At 35.3% G+C, this 17807-nt stretch overlaps 2 protein-coding genes across 2 annotated transcripts in view; both read right to left on the bottom strand.

Moving 5' to 3' along the window:
- ythdc2 (YTH domain containing 2) overlaps positions 1-5581 on the bottom strand; it is a 48702-nt gene extending 43121 nt beyond the window's left edge. Inside the window, exons 1-3 of the mRNA XM_056243964.1 lie at positions 5430-5581; positions 4318-4468; positions 3173-3263 (exon numbers count right to left, since the gene is read on the bottom strand). Of these exons, the coding sequence (XP_056099939.1) occupies positions 3173-3263; positions 4318-4459 (233 nt within the window). The 5' untranslated portion in view covers positions 4460-4468; positions 5430-5581. The remainder of the gene's footprint in view (positions 1-3172; positions 3264-4317; positions 4469-5429) is intronic.
- A 1123-nt stretch (positions 5582-6704) lies between these two features.
- Positions 6705-16666, bottom strand: LOC130078452 (homeobox protein goosecoid-2). Its single transcript, XM_056243967.1, has 4 exons — positions 16520-16666; positions 16158-16356; positions 10226-10437; positions 6705-6933 (listed from the first exon to the last, which is right to left on the bottom strand). The coding sequence occupies exons 1-4, from the start codon at positions 16664-16666 to the stop codon at positions 6838-6840; spliced, it is 654 nt and encodes a 217-aa protein (XP_056099942.1). The 3' UTR covers positions 6705-6837.
- Positions 16667-17807: the final 1141 nt, after the last annotated feature.

Here is a 17807-nt window from a genome sequence, read left to right as displayed (position 1 = left end):
ACAAATAGTGTGTGGAGACTTCAACATTGATATACTTAATCAATGTGTCTTTAAAGGTATTTCTGAGTTTATAAATATGATGTACAGTAATCATTTATGTCCACTTATTGATAAGCCAAGCAGAATTACATCAGAAACTGCAACCCTAATAGATCATATTTTTACCAATAAACTTGAGGAAAAAGTTGTTGGGGGCTTATTTATTACGGATGTCAGTGATCATTTGCCAGTATTTGCAATATTTTCAAATTTTTTTATACGAAAAAAGAAATCCCATACCAGTAATAAATTCATAAGAAGATGTACGGCAAAAAATATTGAAGAATTCAAAAAGGAACTCAGTAACCAAAACTGGTCTGATATTTATGCAGAAAGTGATGTAAATGTAGCATACGATACTTTTTTGATATAGATTTATTGAGTTGTATAATATCAATTGCCCCATGAAGATGATTCATAACCAAGAAAATAGATCAGCAAAAAAGCCATGGATAACAAAAGGTATTGAAAATGCATGTAAAAAGAAGAATGCACTATATGTGAAATTTGTAAAAAAAAAGGACTATTGAGTCGGAAGAAAAATACAAAAAATATAAAAAATAAATTGATAAGTATTATCCGAAATAGTAAAAAACAATATTTTCATACCCTCTTAGAACAACAAAAGCAAAATATGCAAGGAACTTGGAAAGTATTAAACAAAATTATTAAAAAAACGAATAACAAACGAGAGTGTACAAGTTATTTCATGAATGACAATGAAGTCCTTATTAGAAATCCAAAGGAGATAGTAAATTAATTCAATGATTACTTTGTTAATGTTGGTTTCAATTTGGCAAAAGGTATTACTGAATCAAAAAGTAAAAATATAAAGAGTTGTGAAAATATCAGTAGGAACTTTTCCTCGATGTATGTGTCTGACATTAGCAAAAATGAAATACTGGAGATTGTGAATGGTTTTAAAAATAAAAGGTCAACCGATTGGACAGATATGGATATGAAACTAGTTAAAAATATAATCCATTTAATATTAGAACCCCTGACTTATATCTTCAACTTGTCCTTTAAATTTGGAGTGTTTCCAGATCAGATGAAAATTGCAAAAATTATACCAATTTACAAGAGTGGTGATAGTCATTTATACTCAAACTATAGACCAATTTCATTATTATCCCAATTTTCAAAAATACTGGAAAAACTTTTTTTGAAGAGGCTTGATAGTTTCATAGAAAAATTCATGATATTAAGTGACGATCAATATGGATTCAGGAGTGGTCGATCGACTTCAATGGCAGTTATTAAATTAGTTGATTATATAGCATCTGCATTAGACAAAAAGTATTCTACTTTGGGTGTTTTTGTCGACCTCAAAAAAGCCTTTGATACCATAGATCATAAATTGTTAATGAATAAACTAGAGCAGTATGGTTTTAGAGGCCGTGCTTACTCTTGGTTAGAAAGCTATCTTGACAATAGACACCAGTATGTTCATTTTAATGAGCATCAATCAGAAATGCGTAAAGTAACTTGTGGGGTGCCCCAGGGTTCTTTGCTTGGTCCTAAGTTGTTTATTTTATATATTAATGACATCTGTAAGGTATCCAATTTGTTAAAATGTGTATTATTTGCAGATGACACAACACTGTATGTATCTGGGGAAAATCTTCACCAATTAATTTCTGATGTGACTAGAGAACTATCCAGAATTAAGCAATGGTTTGACCGAAATAAACTATCTTTTAATTTAAGTAAAACCAAATATATTATATTTAGTAATCGACAAATTAAAACCAGCATGAGCTTAAAGATTGATGATGTGGAACTAGAAAGGGTAAATGAAAACAAATTTCTTGGAATAATATTAGACCATAAACTATCCTGGAAACCTCACATCGCTCATGTTCAATCAAAACTGTCTAAAACAATAGCTATATTACATAAAACCAAGTATTTTTTAAATACGCCGTCTTTGTATATTCTGTATTGTTCTCTTATTGTTCCATATTTTTCTTACTGTGTTGAAATATGGGGGCATGCCTACACCACAAACACAAAACCCATTTTTATTTTACAAAAAAAAGCTATAAGGATAGTCAATCATTCACCGTATAATGAACCGACAAATTCTATATTCTGTAAATTTAAAGCAATAAAATTTTCTGATTTAGTCAGTCTGAATACTGCCGTTTTTATGTTCAAAGTTAATAGGAAAATAGTGCCTGAAAATATTCTATGTTTGTTTGAAAACAGGGAACAGAAATATAACTTAAGAGGAGAGAACATGTTTAAAAAACAGATGGTCAGAACAAACTTTAAAATGAACACCATCTCGGTAAAAGGGGTCGACTTGTGGAATGGTCTCACTGATGATATTAAGAGGAGTAATTCCATTCATTACTTTAAAAAACAGTTTAAAATCTTAATTTTTGACAAATATTCGGATGCTTAAGAAAAATTGCCCAAGATAAGTTTATGTATAATTGTTGTGTTTAGATTTCAATAATATAAGTAATAAATAAATATTTGTAATCAAGTGCAGAGGTTTGTATGTATGTATATATGCATGTATATGAGTATGCAGTATGTGTATAGGAATGAGTGTATGTTTGCATATGTTTATACATGTATATTGTTTATGTTCAAATTTTGATGGGTAGATGTTGATGTATATGATGTAAATAGGGTAGGCGTAATAAGCCATGGCTTCAGCCTACACCTGTTCGGTTACCTTCTTTGTTTGTAATGAATTTGTTGTATATATTCTGTTTTATGTTTAGTAACCGAATAAACCTTTATTATTATTAGAAAACAGCTGATTTACATTAGAATAATATTTCACTGTTTTACTGTATTTTTAATCAAATAAATGCAGCCTTGGTGAGCAGAAGAGACTTCTTTTAAAAACATTAAAACGGCAAGGACAAATGTGGGCGGGGCTTGATTGTGTCTGTGGGGAGTTGATTGGATGGTTGTGGTTTGCTATTGGCTGATCTCATGTGAGTGACAGGTTATAGCCCCGCCCTCGTCATCAGAAAAGAGATGTCGTAATCATCAGTAACTTTGTAGTCAGGTCTGACAGCATTAGGAGTAATGCTCGTTCACCAGCTTGCATGTGTAATAATACATAAACGTCCGTTCTGCTTGAGTTAGTGTGATATGCGACTCAACTTACCCTCTGCTTTTCGAGACGTAGCCTAGCGACTGAGCAAGCCGATGAACGAACGCTCTCTCAGAATTTGTCAATGAAGAAGGGAAATCCAGCTCTATAAGACAAAACAACCGTTAAAGTCCCCCTGTGATGAGAATCCAGTTTTTAATGTTGTTTTTGTGTCTATGTGGTGTTTTTAATACGCTTTAAGACACACATGTGTAAGTTCATAAGTCGACAGCATTGCTGAGTATTTTCTGCTTAAAACTGCAGTGAACCAAAGACAGTCTCAAAAACACGGTTTGAAATCGCTGGTGTTTCTGACGTCACAAACAACCTTGTAACCAATCAGATCAACGTGTGATCGTCAACCAGTGGATCTCTGAGCTGAGTGAGTGAGTGGAGGCGGGGCTCATTTGCATATTCATAGAACCGCGCATACTAAATGAGGCGAGGGTGTCGAGTTACATTCAAGCTACATCAAGAAATTTATTTGAAAGGAAAAAACGTTGAAATATGTCATTTTGGTGAGTTTTAAGGGATGAAATTATTGACTATGTGGTAAAAAAAATAATCTTGTTTCTCTATGATTTAACTGTTTTTTTCTGACCCCATTGGCAGATAATTTAGCTTTTTTAATCATTTTAATTAATTCCTCAGAAAACAAGACATAATATCTTATGGCATTTTACTCCTCTAGTAAATGCATCTTGATTTAAGAGCTTTTTAATATTTGGACTGGAAACAAGACATAAATACTAAGTAAGAAAAGCATTTTTTGCAGAGGTTAGCTTCCGTTGGGTTGTTCAACGTAAACGTTTCCGATCGAAATCATCTAGAGTCCCCATCGGCGTTCCCCAGGGCTCCGTCCTGGGCCATCTTCTGTTCATTATTTACTTGCTTCCACTTGGTTATATTTTTAGGAAATATGGTGTCCTCACTTGTCCAAACTTCAGTTGATGTTTTTTTGCACTTTTTGAGTAAAAAAAAAAAGTTCCCTCAAGCTTAATCGCTTCAAAAAATGTAAACACGAAACCCGTGCTAATCGAAAGCAAACAAGTTGACAAAAGGATTGAATCTGAATAACAGTATCAGCAGAGATTTACTAGCGATTTCTAATGAAACCAGCGAATCATGAGATGATGACAGAAGAGCCACAGAACTCGAACCTTTGTCGTCGCTGTACTGGAACCTCTCCAGCGCGATGTTCACGGAGATCTTGACCTCTTCATCGATCCTGATGTCTTTGAGTCCTTTAGCTTTCAGAGATGTCGTCTGCTTAGACGCGCTCATGCTCGATTTACGGGACATTTCTTCTCCCTGCATGCAAGAACAGAACGCCAAAGTAATGGATTATTCTCTCAGTGACTGTACGCCAGTAAATATCACATATTCTCCTTTTATTACTAAGATTACATAATCTCGTGTTTAATGCCCCTTTAAGGGGAATCTCTTGTTGTATTCCTCGTCTTTGGATAAAAGCATCTGCTAAATCAGGGGTTTTTAATCGTTTATATTCTTGTTAAAGACCCAATACTAAGAAATTAATATTGTAAATATTCAGTTTCTGTTAAGTTTTATTATTACAAGTCATTTGTTTAATTACTCATTTATTTATTTTAATCTTATTTTTGTTAGTTATTACATTTATTTTAATCTAATTGCGTTATTTATTTATTTTATATTTATAATATTCATTTTATATGTATTTATATGTTATTTATATATACATACATATACACGTTTATTTGTTTAATTACTCATTTATTTATTGAAATCTTTTCTTTTTTTTTACACACTTTTTCCTCTAAACTTTTCCACAGTTTGAAAATTATGCTGGATGTATATTAAATGTATCTCTGCAATAATTTATTATAACATAATAATATAAAAGTACTGTATTTCGTTTAGTTAGTTTTCTTGTGTATTATTATTTATTTCATTCTTCGTCCCAGTAAAAACAGTTTGTACAAGCAAACAGAAGATATAAATATAATACCATACAAATTGTAAAGATGTTTTAAAGAAAACTCCATGTAAACTCGGTGTGCGTTAGCAGCTACTGCTAAACTGACTTATTTAACACTGAAACACTATCATCAACACACTGACACCTGCTCAAATACCACAAAAAAGCAAGAAAATACAGTGTTTCAACTCAAATGCTGGTTAATATTGTGTTTATAGGAATGCTGTCCATTCATTGAGCTTCACGAGCGTCGCTAGCATCACTTCACTGTTTATTTACCGCACAATAATAATAAAACCAGCAATATCTTACGTGTTTTGAGCATCTGAGGAGAACACAGTGTGAAAGCAGAAAGCTTTAAGAGTCCAGAAGGTTTAATTCGGCTGTCAGTCACTGGTGTGTTTGGATTAGTTGTTTCTGCCTGTAAAGAATCGAAAGTGGGGCTGTGCTCCGTCTGCGCATGCGCAACAGATCTACAGCTCATTCCTCTGACGTCACTACAGCTACATGTTGTGCGGAGATCAGCGGAGTTTAATAACAATATATTATTGGCATAAATGTAGATTTTTTTAAAGCGCCTCCTTTGTTTAATATATTCAGAAATGTTTCTTTTTTTTCTCTTTCTTTCCCTTCTTTCTTATTTACTTTTTTAGTATTTTTATTTCTTTATTTGTGTTGAGCCTTCCACGATTGTGTTTTCTTTGTATAATAACTGTTTTGTGCCATTTTGTTGTATGAATTAAAATAAAATAAAATAAAAAGATCAGCGGAGTTTATTTAATAATTTTTTTATTAACTTTCAAAGAAAAAAACAGTGTCAAGACTCTTTTGATCAATGTACATATTTTCTAAACTATTAAGTTCTCCAGAATAAGAGATGTTTTTACATTAAAAGTGTCATGATATCCCTCATGCGGTCTCCACTCATACATGATTGTTATTAATGATAAAACCTTGTGTTGCCCTATGCTGTATGATATAATAACGTTTTCTATGTTGATTATTTAATTGATTCTGTGACAAGGATACATTAGGTTTTATTTTTAGAATAACTGTACATTTATAATGCATTGGCAAGATCATTTGTATGAAAATTAATATAAAACATGATAAAAAAAAGAACATAAAAAATAGAATGTTTAATTGTTATAAGTCCCCCTGTACTCAATAATTGTATCCCTTAACTCATCTTTGATCACAAAATTACATATTTAAACGTTTTTTTCCTTTATTATAAATTTTTTAAAGTATCTTGAATGTAAGTCGACACCCTTGCCTCATTTAGTATGCGCGGTTCTATGAATATGCAAATGAGCCCCGCCTCCACTCACTCACTCAGCTCAGAGATCCACTGGTTGACGATCACACCTTGATCTGATTGGTTACAAGGTCGTTTGTGACGTCAGAAACACCAGCGATTTCAAACCGTGTGTTTGAGGCTGTCTTTGGTTCACTGCAGTTTTAAGCAGGAAATACTCAGCAATGCTGTCGACTTATGAACTTACACATGGTGTGTCTTAAAGCGTATTAAAAACACCACATACACACATAAACAACATTAAACGCTGGATTTACACCACAGGGGGACTTTATGAATGGGAAACACCCTATGTTTTTGTTATGTCTGTCAACAAATGATTGCAACTGATAAATGAAGGGTTTCAGCTCTTATGGTCTTTAGGAGACTGAAGTCATCATAATCATAATCATAATGTTGGCGTCAGTCGCTGTGAAGGACAGTTTTCCAGTCGTCTGGAAGGCTGAAGGGAAGCCGCTTCTGTCGTCTCCATTTCGCCCTTCGGTTCTTAAACCACACCTACAACATCACACAGTTATTATAGAGACTTCCACACTGTAAAACAAAATCTGTTCAATTTACGGTAAAAAACGGCAGCTGTGGTTACCAGAAATTTACCAGTAAAAAATTTACCAGTAAAAAATGTATTTCATTATCTGATATAAGGTTAATTTACCCACCTATTGAAGTATATATATTGTACCATTGTAATACACTGATATCCACCAATCACAGCGGAGATGAGAGTCACATGATCAATCACAGCTCATCACTCGCAGCTTTTCCACATTAAAGTTAATACTAATATACAGAAGCTGCACAGTGTCATTCACACACACACTAAACACACATGGCATTGTAAGAATGCAATAAACATTCATTTAACAACATTAAATGTAACATAAAACCCTAATGTACATAACTGATTAGAAAAAAGGAAGAAAAACTATGAAGAAACAGTTTTTTTCAACAAAAATACATCAAATGTGAAGTGTCAAGCAGGGAATTGTGGGAATAAACATTTACGGTTTTTCACTGTAAATTATACAATGTTCTTTTTCACTTCCAAAAAACTGTCAATGTAACGGTGTTTTACTGTAAAATTACATTAAATGTACGGTTAGACCTATCACAGTATATCACAGAAACTTACTGTCAACCAATTAACAGTTTTTCACTGTATAGCATTTTTACGGTCTTATACCGTTAAAATCACAATGATTTTTTACAGTGCAGCATTAATCAGGTTTGCACAAGTCAGATCCCAGCACTAAAAATATGTTCTAAGAATGTTTTGCTAACGTTCCCAGACAGCAACACTGTGTCAGCCCAGATCCGGCCCACATACGTGTGGATTCCACGAGTGCCAGATGTGGGCCGGATCTGGGCCGACACAGTGTTGCTGTCTAGATGCACTTTTATGATGGATAGATGCACTTTTATGATGGATAGATGCACTTTTATGATGGATAGATGCACTTTTATGATGGATAAATGCACTTTTATGATGGACAGATGCACTTTTATGATGGACAGATGCACTTTTATGATGGATAGATGCACTTTTATGATGGATAGATGCACTTTTATGATGGACAGATGCACTTTTATGATGGACGGATGCACTTTTATGATGGATGGATGCACTTTTATGATGGATGGATGCACTTTTATGATGGATAGATGCACTTTTATGATGGATAAATGCACTTTTATGATGGACAGATGCACTTTTATGATGGACAGATGCACTTTTATGATGGACGGATGCACTTTTATGATGGATGGATGCACTTTTATGATGGATAGATGCACTTTTATGATGGAGAGATGCACTTTTATGATGGATAAATGCACTTTTATGATGGACAGATGCACTTTTATGATGGACAGATGCACTTTTATGATGGATAGATGCACTTTTATGATGGATAAATGCACTTTTATGATGGACAGATGCACTTTTATGATGGACAGATGCACTTTTATGATGGACGGATGCACTTTTATGATGGATGGATGCACTTTTATGATGGAGAGATGCACTTTTATGATGGATAGATGCACTTTTATGATGGACATATGCACTTTTATGATGGACAGATGCACTTTTATGATGGACAGATGCACTTTTATGATGGACAGATGCACTTTTATGATGGACAGATGCACTTTTATGATGGACAGATGCACTTTTATGATGGACATATGCACTTTTATGATGGACAGATGCACTTTTATGATGGACAGATGCACTTTTATGATGGATAGATGCACTTTTATGATGGACAGATGCACTTTTATGATGGACAGATGCACTTTTATGATGGACAGATGCACTTTTATGATGGACAGATGCACTTTTATGATGGACAGATGCACTTTTATGATGGATAGATGCACTTTTATTATGGACAGATGCACTTTTATGATGGACAGATGCACTTTTATGATGGACAGATGCACTTTTATGATGGACAGATGCACTTTTATGATGGATGGATGCACTTTTATGATGGACAGATGCACTTTTATGATGGACAGATACACTTTTATGATGGATATATGCACTTTTATGATGGACAGATGCACTTTTATGATGGACAGATACACTTTTATGATGGATAGATGCACTTTTATGATGGACAGATGCACTTTTATGATGGACAGATGCACTTTTATGATGGATAGATGCACTTTTATGATGGACAGATGCACTTTTATGATGGATAGATGCACTTTTATGATGGACAGATGCACTTTTATGATGGATAGATGCACTTTTATGATGGATAGATGCACTTTTATGATGGACAGATGCACTTTTATGATGGACAGATACACTTTTATGATGGATATATGCACTTTTATGATGGACAGATGCACTTTTATGATGGACAGATACACTTTTATGATGGATAGATGCACTTTTATGATGGACAGATGCACTTTTATGATGGATAGATGCACTTTTATGATGGATAGATGCACTTTTATGATGGATATATGCACTTTTATGATGGACAGATGCACTTTTATGATGGACAGATACACTTTTATGATGATAGATGAACTTTTATGATGGATAGATGCACTTTTATGATGGGCAGATGCACTTTTATGATGGACAGATGCACTTTTATGATGGACAGATGCACTTTTATGATGGACAGATGCACTTTTATGATGGATATATGCACTTTTATGATGGACAAATGCACTTTTATGATGGACAGATACACTTTTATGATGGATGGATGCACTTTTATGATGGACAGATGCACTTTTATGATGGACAGATCCCCTTTTATGATGGATAGATGCACTTTTATGATGGATAGATGCACTTTTATGATGGACAGATGCACTTTTATGATGAACAGATGCACTTTTATGATAGACAGATGCACTTTTATGATGGACAGATGCACTTTTATGATGGATAGATGCACTTTTATGATGGACAGATGCACTTTTATGATGGACAGATGCACTTTTATGATGGACAGATGCACTTTTATGATGGATAGATGCACTTTTATGATGGACAGTTGCACTTTTATGGACTTCAAAACAGAAACAGCCTTTCACTGCTATTATAAAGCTTGGAAGAGCCAGGACAGGTTTTAATATAACTCTGATTGTATTCGTCTGAAAGAAGGTCATATACACCTAGGATGACTTGAGGGCGAGTAAATCATGGGCTAATTTTCATTTTCGGGTGAAATATCCCTTTGATAGAAACAAGAACACAGTTCTGTAAGCTGTGAGTTTAAGGGTGAAAGATGACTTATGAAAGGTTCTGGATGACCTCGACTCTCTCCTCGCGCAGGTGTGTGCGCTGGGCCAGGTCCTCTCGGGTGTTGATGTCGGGATACTGGTTCTGCCGGAACAGATCCTCCAGAGCCTCCAGCTGTTCCTCGGTGAAGATCGTGCGGTGCCGCCGGACCCTCCTCTGAACGTGAGCGAAGCTGGATGATTCTGCAGCAGGAGCCGGGTCTGCTAACATCCTCGGACCCCAAACTACAGCACAGAAGACACACTGAGAACATGCTGGAATTCCTACGAATTCTACGAGGTGGCTAAAGCCGGCTTTCAGATCAAATTTCGGATCCGATTTGAGCTTTGGATGCGTTAAAAATCTGAACTTCTGCGGCTGGACCGCATTCAACTGGCCGACCGGAGAATTACCAATATTTTAACACTTTAACAATTCTGTAAACAATATTTCTGTAAAATGGCGGTTATTAATAATTATGGCAGAAATAATTATCTTATATTTATTAAATCAGTATTTATATTGATGTTAGTGTTAGGGCTATGTTTTTATTTTATTTTAGTTGAGGGTCTTTGTTTTTTGTGGATATATTCATGCATACATTACATTCATTAAAATCATTAATTTTACTATGCGAATAAGCCGAGGGTAAAAGTTGCTTCACTACCGATTTTAAAGTTCCGTGCGACTGCCACTAGGGGGCGAAATGTGACAATCGTATGCGAATGTCGTGTGCAGTGGAAAGTCGGCTTAATTCGTACAAATTCATATGAACTCACTCGTACGAATTCGAACGATTTTTGCTAAATCGTACATATTTTGCGACTTGCCCAATTCTTGTGAATTTGTACGAATGAGCTACACCTGACCCCGCCCCTAAACCTGCCCGTCACGTGGGTTAAGACAATTCGTACGAATTGTGAGATAGCGTCGATATGGTGCGTTCAATTCCTCCTGGGAAGTTCGTTCGTACGAGGTGGGAAGTCGTGTTTACGACGGCCAGTGCGTTCAAGTCACTCTCGTCGGAGTAAGATGGCGAACTACTTTCTCTTAATTAATTACACAAAAATACAGCAAGGTTCTTAAACTCTAGTTCTAGAAATATAAGAACAAAGAAATGTGCATCAGTTTTTAATTAATTTATGAAGCCATTACTAACTTTATCCTTAGGCTACATTTTACATTGTTATATTATAATGGCATATTCTGTGCAGGCAGTTAGCTTACTTCGCTGTAATTAGCTTACTCCGCTGTAATTAGCTTACTTCGCTGTAATTAGCTTACTTCGCTGTAATTCGCTTACTTCGCTGTAATTAGCTTACTTCGCTGTAATTAGCTTACTTCGCTGAAATTAGCTTACTCCGCTGTAATTAGCTTACTTCGCTGTAATTAGCTTACTCCGCTGTAATTAGCTTACTTCGCTGTAATTAGCTTACTTCGCTGTAATTAGCTTACTTCGCTGTAATTAGCTTACTTCGCTGTAATTCGCTTCGCTTTAATTCGCTTACTTTGCTGTAATTAGCTTACTTCGCTGTAATTAGCTTACTTCGCTGTAATTCGCTTACTTCGCTGTAATTCGCTTACTTCACTGTAATTAGCTTACTTTGGTGTAATTCGCTGTAATTCGCTTACTTTGCTGTAATTCGCTGTAATTCGCTTACTTTGCTGTAATTCGCTGTAATTAGCTTACTTTGCTGTAATTCGCTGTAATTCGCTTACTTCGCTGTAATTAGCTTACTTCGCTGTAATTCGCTGTAATTCGCTTACTTCGCTGTAATTAGCTTACTTCGCTGTAATTCGCTGTAATTCGCTTACTTCGCTGTAATTAGCTTACTTCGCTGTAATTCGCTTACTTCGCTGTAATTCGCTGTAATTCGCTTACTTCGCTGTAATTCGCTGTAATTCGCTGTAATTCGCTGTAATTCGCTGTAATTCGCTTACTTCGCTGTAATTCGCTTACTTCGCTGTAATTCGCTGTAATTCGCTGTAATTCGCTTACTTCGCTGTAATTCGCTGTAATTCGCTGTAATTCGCTTACTTCGCTTACTTCGCTGTAATTAGCTTACTTCGCTGTAATTCGCTTAGTTCGCTGTAATTCGCTTACTTCGCTGTAATTAGCTTACTTCGCTGTAATTCGCTGTAATTCGCTGTAATTAGCTTACTTCGCTGTAATTCGCTGTAATTCGCTGTAATTCGCTTACTTCGCTGTAATTCGCTGTAATTCGCTTACTTCGCTGTAATTCGCTTACTTCGCTGTAATTCGCTTACTTCGCTGTAATTAGCTTACTTCGCTGTAATTAGCTTACTTCGCTGTAATTAGCTTACTTCACTGTAATTAGCTTACTTCGCTGTAATTCGCTGTAATTCGCTGTAATTCGCTGTAATTCGCTTACTTCGCTGTAATTAGCTTACTTCGGTGTAATTCGCTTACTTCGCTGTAATTCGCTTACTTCGCTGTAATTCGCTTACTTCGCTGTAATTAGCTTACTTCGCTGTAATTCGCTGTAATTCGCTGTAATTAGCTTACTTCGCTGTAATTCGCTGTAATTCGCTGTAATTCGCTTACTTCGCAGTAATTCGCTGTAATTCGCTGTAATTCGCTGTAATTCGCTTACTTCGCTGTAATTCGCTTACTTCGCTGTAATTCGCTGTAATTCGCTTACTTCGCTGTAATTAGCTTACTTCGCTGTAATTAGCTTACTTCGCTGTAATTCGCTGTAATTCGCTGTAATTCGCTGTTATTCGCTTACTTCGCTGTAATTAGCTTACTTCGCTGTAATTCGCTGTAATTCGCTTACTTCGCTGTAATTCGCTGTAATTCGCTTACTTCGCTGTAATTCGCTGTAATTACCTTACTTCGCTGTAATTAGCTTACTTCGCTGTAATTCGCTGTAATTACCTTACTTCGCTGTAATTCGCTTACTTCGCTGTAATTCGCTTACTTCGCTGTAATTCGCTTACTTCGCTGTAATTCGCTGTAATTTGCTGTAATTCGCTTACTTCGCTGTAATTAGCTTACTTCGCTGTAATTCGCTGTAATTCGCTGTAATTCGCTTACTTCGCTGTAATTAGCTTACTTCGCTGTAATTAGCTTACTTCGCTGTAATTAGCTTACTTCGCTGTAATTCGCTGTAATTCGCTGTAATTCGCTGTAATTCGCTTACTTCGCTGTAATTAGCTTACTTCGCTGTAATTCGCTTACTTCGCTGTAATTCGCTGTAATTAGCTTACTTCGCTGTAATTCGCTGTAATTCGCTGTAATTCGCTTACTTCGCTGTAATTAGCTTACTTCGCTGTAATTCGCTTACTCCGCTGTAATTAGCTTACTTCGCTGTAATTCGCTGTAATTAGCTTACTTCGCTGTAATTCGCTGTAATTCGCTGTAATTCGCTTACTTCGCTGTAATTAGCTTACTTCGCTGTAATTCGCTTACTCCGCTGTAATTAGCTTACTTCGCTGTAATTCGCTGTAATTCGCTGTAATTCGCTGTAATTCGCTGTAATTCGCTTACTTCGCTGTAATTCGCTGTAATTCGCTTACTTCGCTGTAATTCGCTGTAATTCGCTGTAATTCGCTTACTTCGCTGTAATTAGCTTACTTCGCTGTAATTCGCTGTAATTAGCTTACTTCGCTGTAATTCGCTGTAATTAGCTTACTTCGCTGTAATTAGCTTACTTCGCTGTAATTCGCTGTAATTCGCTTACTTCGCTGTAATTCGCTTACTTCGCTGTAATTCGCTGTAATTCGCTGTAATTAGCTTACTTCGCTGTAATTAGCTTACTTCGCTGTAATTAGCTTACTTCGCTGTAATTCGCTGTAATTCGCTTACTTCGCTGTAATTAGCTTACTTCGCTGTAATTCGCTTACTTCGCTGTAATTAGCTTACTTCGCTGTAATTCGCTGTAATTAGCTTACTTCGCTGTAATTCGCTGTAATTCGCTGTAATTCGCTTACTTCGCTGTAATTAGCTTACTTCGCTGTAATTCGCTTACTCCGCTGTAATTAGCTTACTTCGCTGTAATTCGCTGTAATTAGCTTACTTCGCTGTAATTCGCTGTAATTCGCTGTAATTCGCTTACTTCGCTGTAATTAGCTTACTTCGCTGTAATTCGCTTACTCCGCTGTAATTAGCTTACTTCGCTGTAATTCGCTGTAATTCGCTGTAATTCGCTTACTTCGCTGTAATTCGCTGTAATTCGCTGTAATTCGCTTACTTCGCTGTAATTCGCTTTCTTCGCTGTAATTCGCTGTAATTCGCTGTAATTCGCTGTAATTCGCTGTAATTCGCTGTAATTCGCTTACTTCGCTGTAATTAGCTTACTTCGCTGTAATTCGCTGTAATTAGCTTACTTCGCTGTAATTAGCTTACTTCGCTGTAATTCGCTGTAATTAGCTTACTTCGCTGTAATTAGCTTACTTCGCTGTAATTCGCTGTAATTCGCTTACTTCGCTGTAATTCGCTTACTTCTTACTTTGCTGTAACTCGCTTACTTCGCTAACTTCGCTGTAATTAGAAAAGCCTGATAATATTCCACCATGTTTCTCGCTTAAAGAAAATCCCGAGCTTCCCACTTGTATTTACAACATTGTGGTGGCGTTCATGTGTGTTCAACTCATAAATATGATCTTTATGACGTGACTTGAACACACCAATAGAATCAAAGCATCAGATCAAGGTTTAATCAACAACAAGCAAATCTACACAGTTTGGTTACACTTTACTTCAGGTTGACGTAGTTACATCAGATAAGTATGAGTAATTTTAATGAATTATAGAGTTATGGTTTGGTTTAGAGTTATTCACTTGTAATAATGCATAATTTACTGTTATTACTATAGTAAGTACATATAGTAGTGTCACCTTAAAATAAAGTGTTACCAAGGGTTATTATAGTTAACTAAAAAATGAAACATAAAAATTGCTTCTTGAAATAAAATAAAGGTTAACTGCAATAAAATACAAAACATATAATATAAATAAATAAAAAACTACACAGATGTGTTTTAAAAAGATACCAAAATAAAAATGACAAAAATACAACAAAGCTATAGGTTACACTTTACTTTAAGGTGAGGTTACAATAAATACTAGTAATATTAATTAATTATGTACTTAGTTTTGTTCAGGGTTATTCACTATGCACAATTTACTATAGTAAGTACATATAGTAACGTGTCACCTTAAAATAAAGTGTTTCCAAGGGTCATTATTGTTAACTAACATTAATATAAAATAAAAATTGCTATTTGAAATAAACGTTAACTAAAATAAAATACAAAAAACTTCAAAAATAAAATACATAAATCAATATAAATTAATAAAAAGCTATACAGATGGGGTTTTTTTTAAATACAAAAATATAAATGTTTAAATGAATAAAAAACTATACAGGTGTGTTTTAAAAAATAAAATAAAATAAAAAATGACAAAAAAAATACTAAAACTTTTACAAAATATAAAATATTTTTAAATATTACACTATAATAATATGTCAATTACACTGATTTAGACCACAAATGCATCACACAAATGAAAAAATATAATACAAAGAAAACAATCTTTCATGTTCATTATCAATCATTTCCTTCATGCGTATTTATAATATATGATTAATATTTTCTTTGCTCTATCACAGTGAAAAGTGGCTGTCATGCAAAACATTACTAATACATTTTCGAGAGATACGCATGATGAGATCCTGTAGTTTTTCCTCGAGGATCGGGAATCTTCAGCGAGAAGTCACCGGAGAAAGCCTTACAAATGTTGAAATTAATATTAACTAAGATTAATAAATGCTGATTTTTAGTTCATGTTAACTAATGAACCTTATTGTGAAGTGTACATGTCATGCAAAACACTTTCACTGAGACATTTATTGCATGAGATCCTGTAGTTTTTCCTCGAGGATCGGGAATCTGGAGATGTTAATGTTGAGATGAAGAAAGTAAAGAAAGCATGTCTTACGGTGTATAATCTCTCCACAGTGAGAACAGAAGCACCCGGGAGTCTCCGGAGACGACAGCTTCTCCTCACAGGATCCCGGAACACGAGGGTTTTCCGAGATCGGCTCCCGGTTCTCCAGAATGCTGTCGATGCTGAACGAGAAGCGCTTCTGGTCCATGAACATGTTCTCCTGCCACTCCTGGACCCACAATGCCATGGGCTTCAGAGGAGAACACACTCATATAAGAGCGGCTCGGTGTCAAACACACATTTACCAAATAGATTAAAAGCAAGGAGACAAAACATAATCCTTCTATACAGCCGAGCCGAGGGGGGAAAGTGGAAAATCCCAGCTAATCTGGGCCGTTTTGTGAAGGTGTTACAGGAGATCCAGGTAATCTGGCTTTAGCTGACGACAAATCTGATTCCACTGTATCAAATGAGACGTTTGAGAGCCGGAAATCCTCATTGTTGTGCCGACAGATAAATGTGCTGTGATTCTCCGAGAGGATCAGCTCCGGGTCCGGCATTTGCATGAGATTTCCAGCGTGTCAAACCCGTTTAACCCCCAGATCCGAGCCTTCGCTGAGCCGGCCTTTATTAGCGCTAGAACTGTGTGGGTCTGTGGGTTTATATGGCGAAACTTGGAGAAACACAAGCATAATGCTTCATAAAAACAATATTAGCTACTGCAAAAAAAATAGTTTTTGTCTCGATTTCCAGCACTAATATCTAAACATTCTTACATCAAGACACATTTACTGGAGGAGAACAATGAAGATATTAAGACTTGATTAATGAGAAATGAAGTGAGTTTGTGCTAATTCTCCAATGTAATGTAATTACGACTGAGCAATCCCTCAGTTTCTGTCTCGTTTTCCAGCACTAATATCTAAACATTGAAAAATGTAGCAAAATTAAGGGAGTCATGTTGCTTCTCCAGTAAATGTATCTTGATTTATGTTTTGATATTTGTACTGGAAAACTGAAAAATATATATTTTTTGGAGTTGGTTTATATTTTCTTGGTCAGTTGCTATGATGCTTATAGGTTTTGCTTTATGGTGAAACCTGGAAAAACACAAGTAATGCTTCATAAAACCAATATTACTGCAAAAAAAATAAAATAAATCAATGTTTTTGCCTCGTTTTCCAGCACTAATATCTAAAACATTCTTACATCAAGGAGAAGAACAATGACTGAAGATATTAAGACTTGATTAATGAAAAATGTGAACAAGAACTTGTTTTAAGCATAAACTCCCTTAATTCTGATGCATTTTTCAGAAATGTAATTAATATTGAGCAACGGGTTTCAAATCCTGCTCTTCCTCAGTGTTTCTCTCTCGTTTTCCAGCACTAATATCTAAACGTTGAAAAATGAAAAAAGTATCAAAATTAAGGGAGTTTGTGAGTTTTCACTTCATAATTTCAACTTTTGATGCATTTTTCAGAAATGTAATATCTTCAGTCATGTCGCTTCTCCAGTAAATGTATCTTGATTTATGTTTTGATATTCATACTGGAAAACTGAAATATATATATATTTTTTTTGGAGTTGGTTTATATTTTCTTGGTCAGTTGCTGTGATGCTTCTAGGTTTTGGTTTATGGTGAAACTTGGAAAAACACAAGTAATGCTTCATAAAACCAATATTACTGCAAAAAAATTA

The sequence above is a fragment of the Rhinichthys klamathensis genome, unplaced genomic scaffold (genome assembly GCF_029890125.1).
Source record: "Rhinichthys klamathensis goyatoka isolate OS25496 unplaced genomic scaffold, OSU_Roscu_1.1 h1tg000875l_1, whole genome shotgun sequence".
Lineage (NCBI taxonomy): Eukaryota > Metazoa > Chordata > Actinopteri > Cypriniformes > Leuciscidae > Rhinichthys > Rhinichthys klamathensis.
Note: the sequence above shows the minus strand (reverse complement) of the source record. Positions and strands in the feature narration are given on the sequence as shown.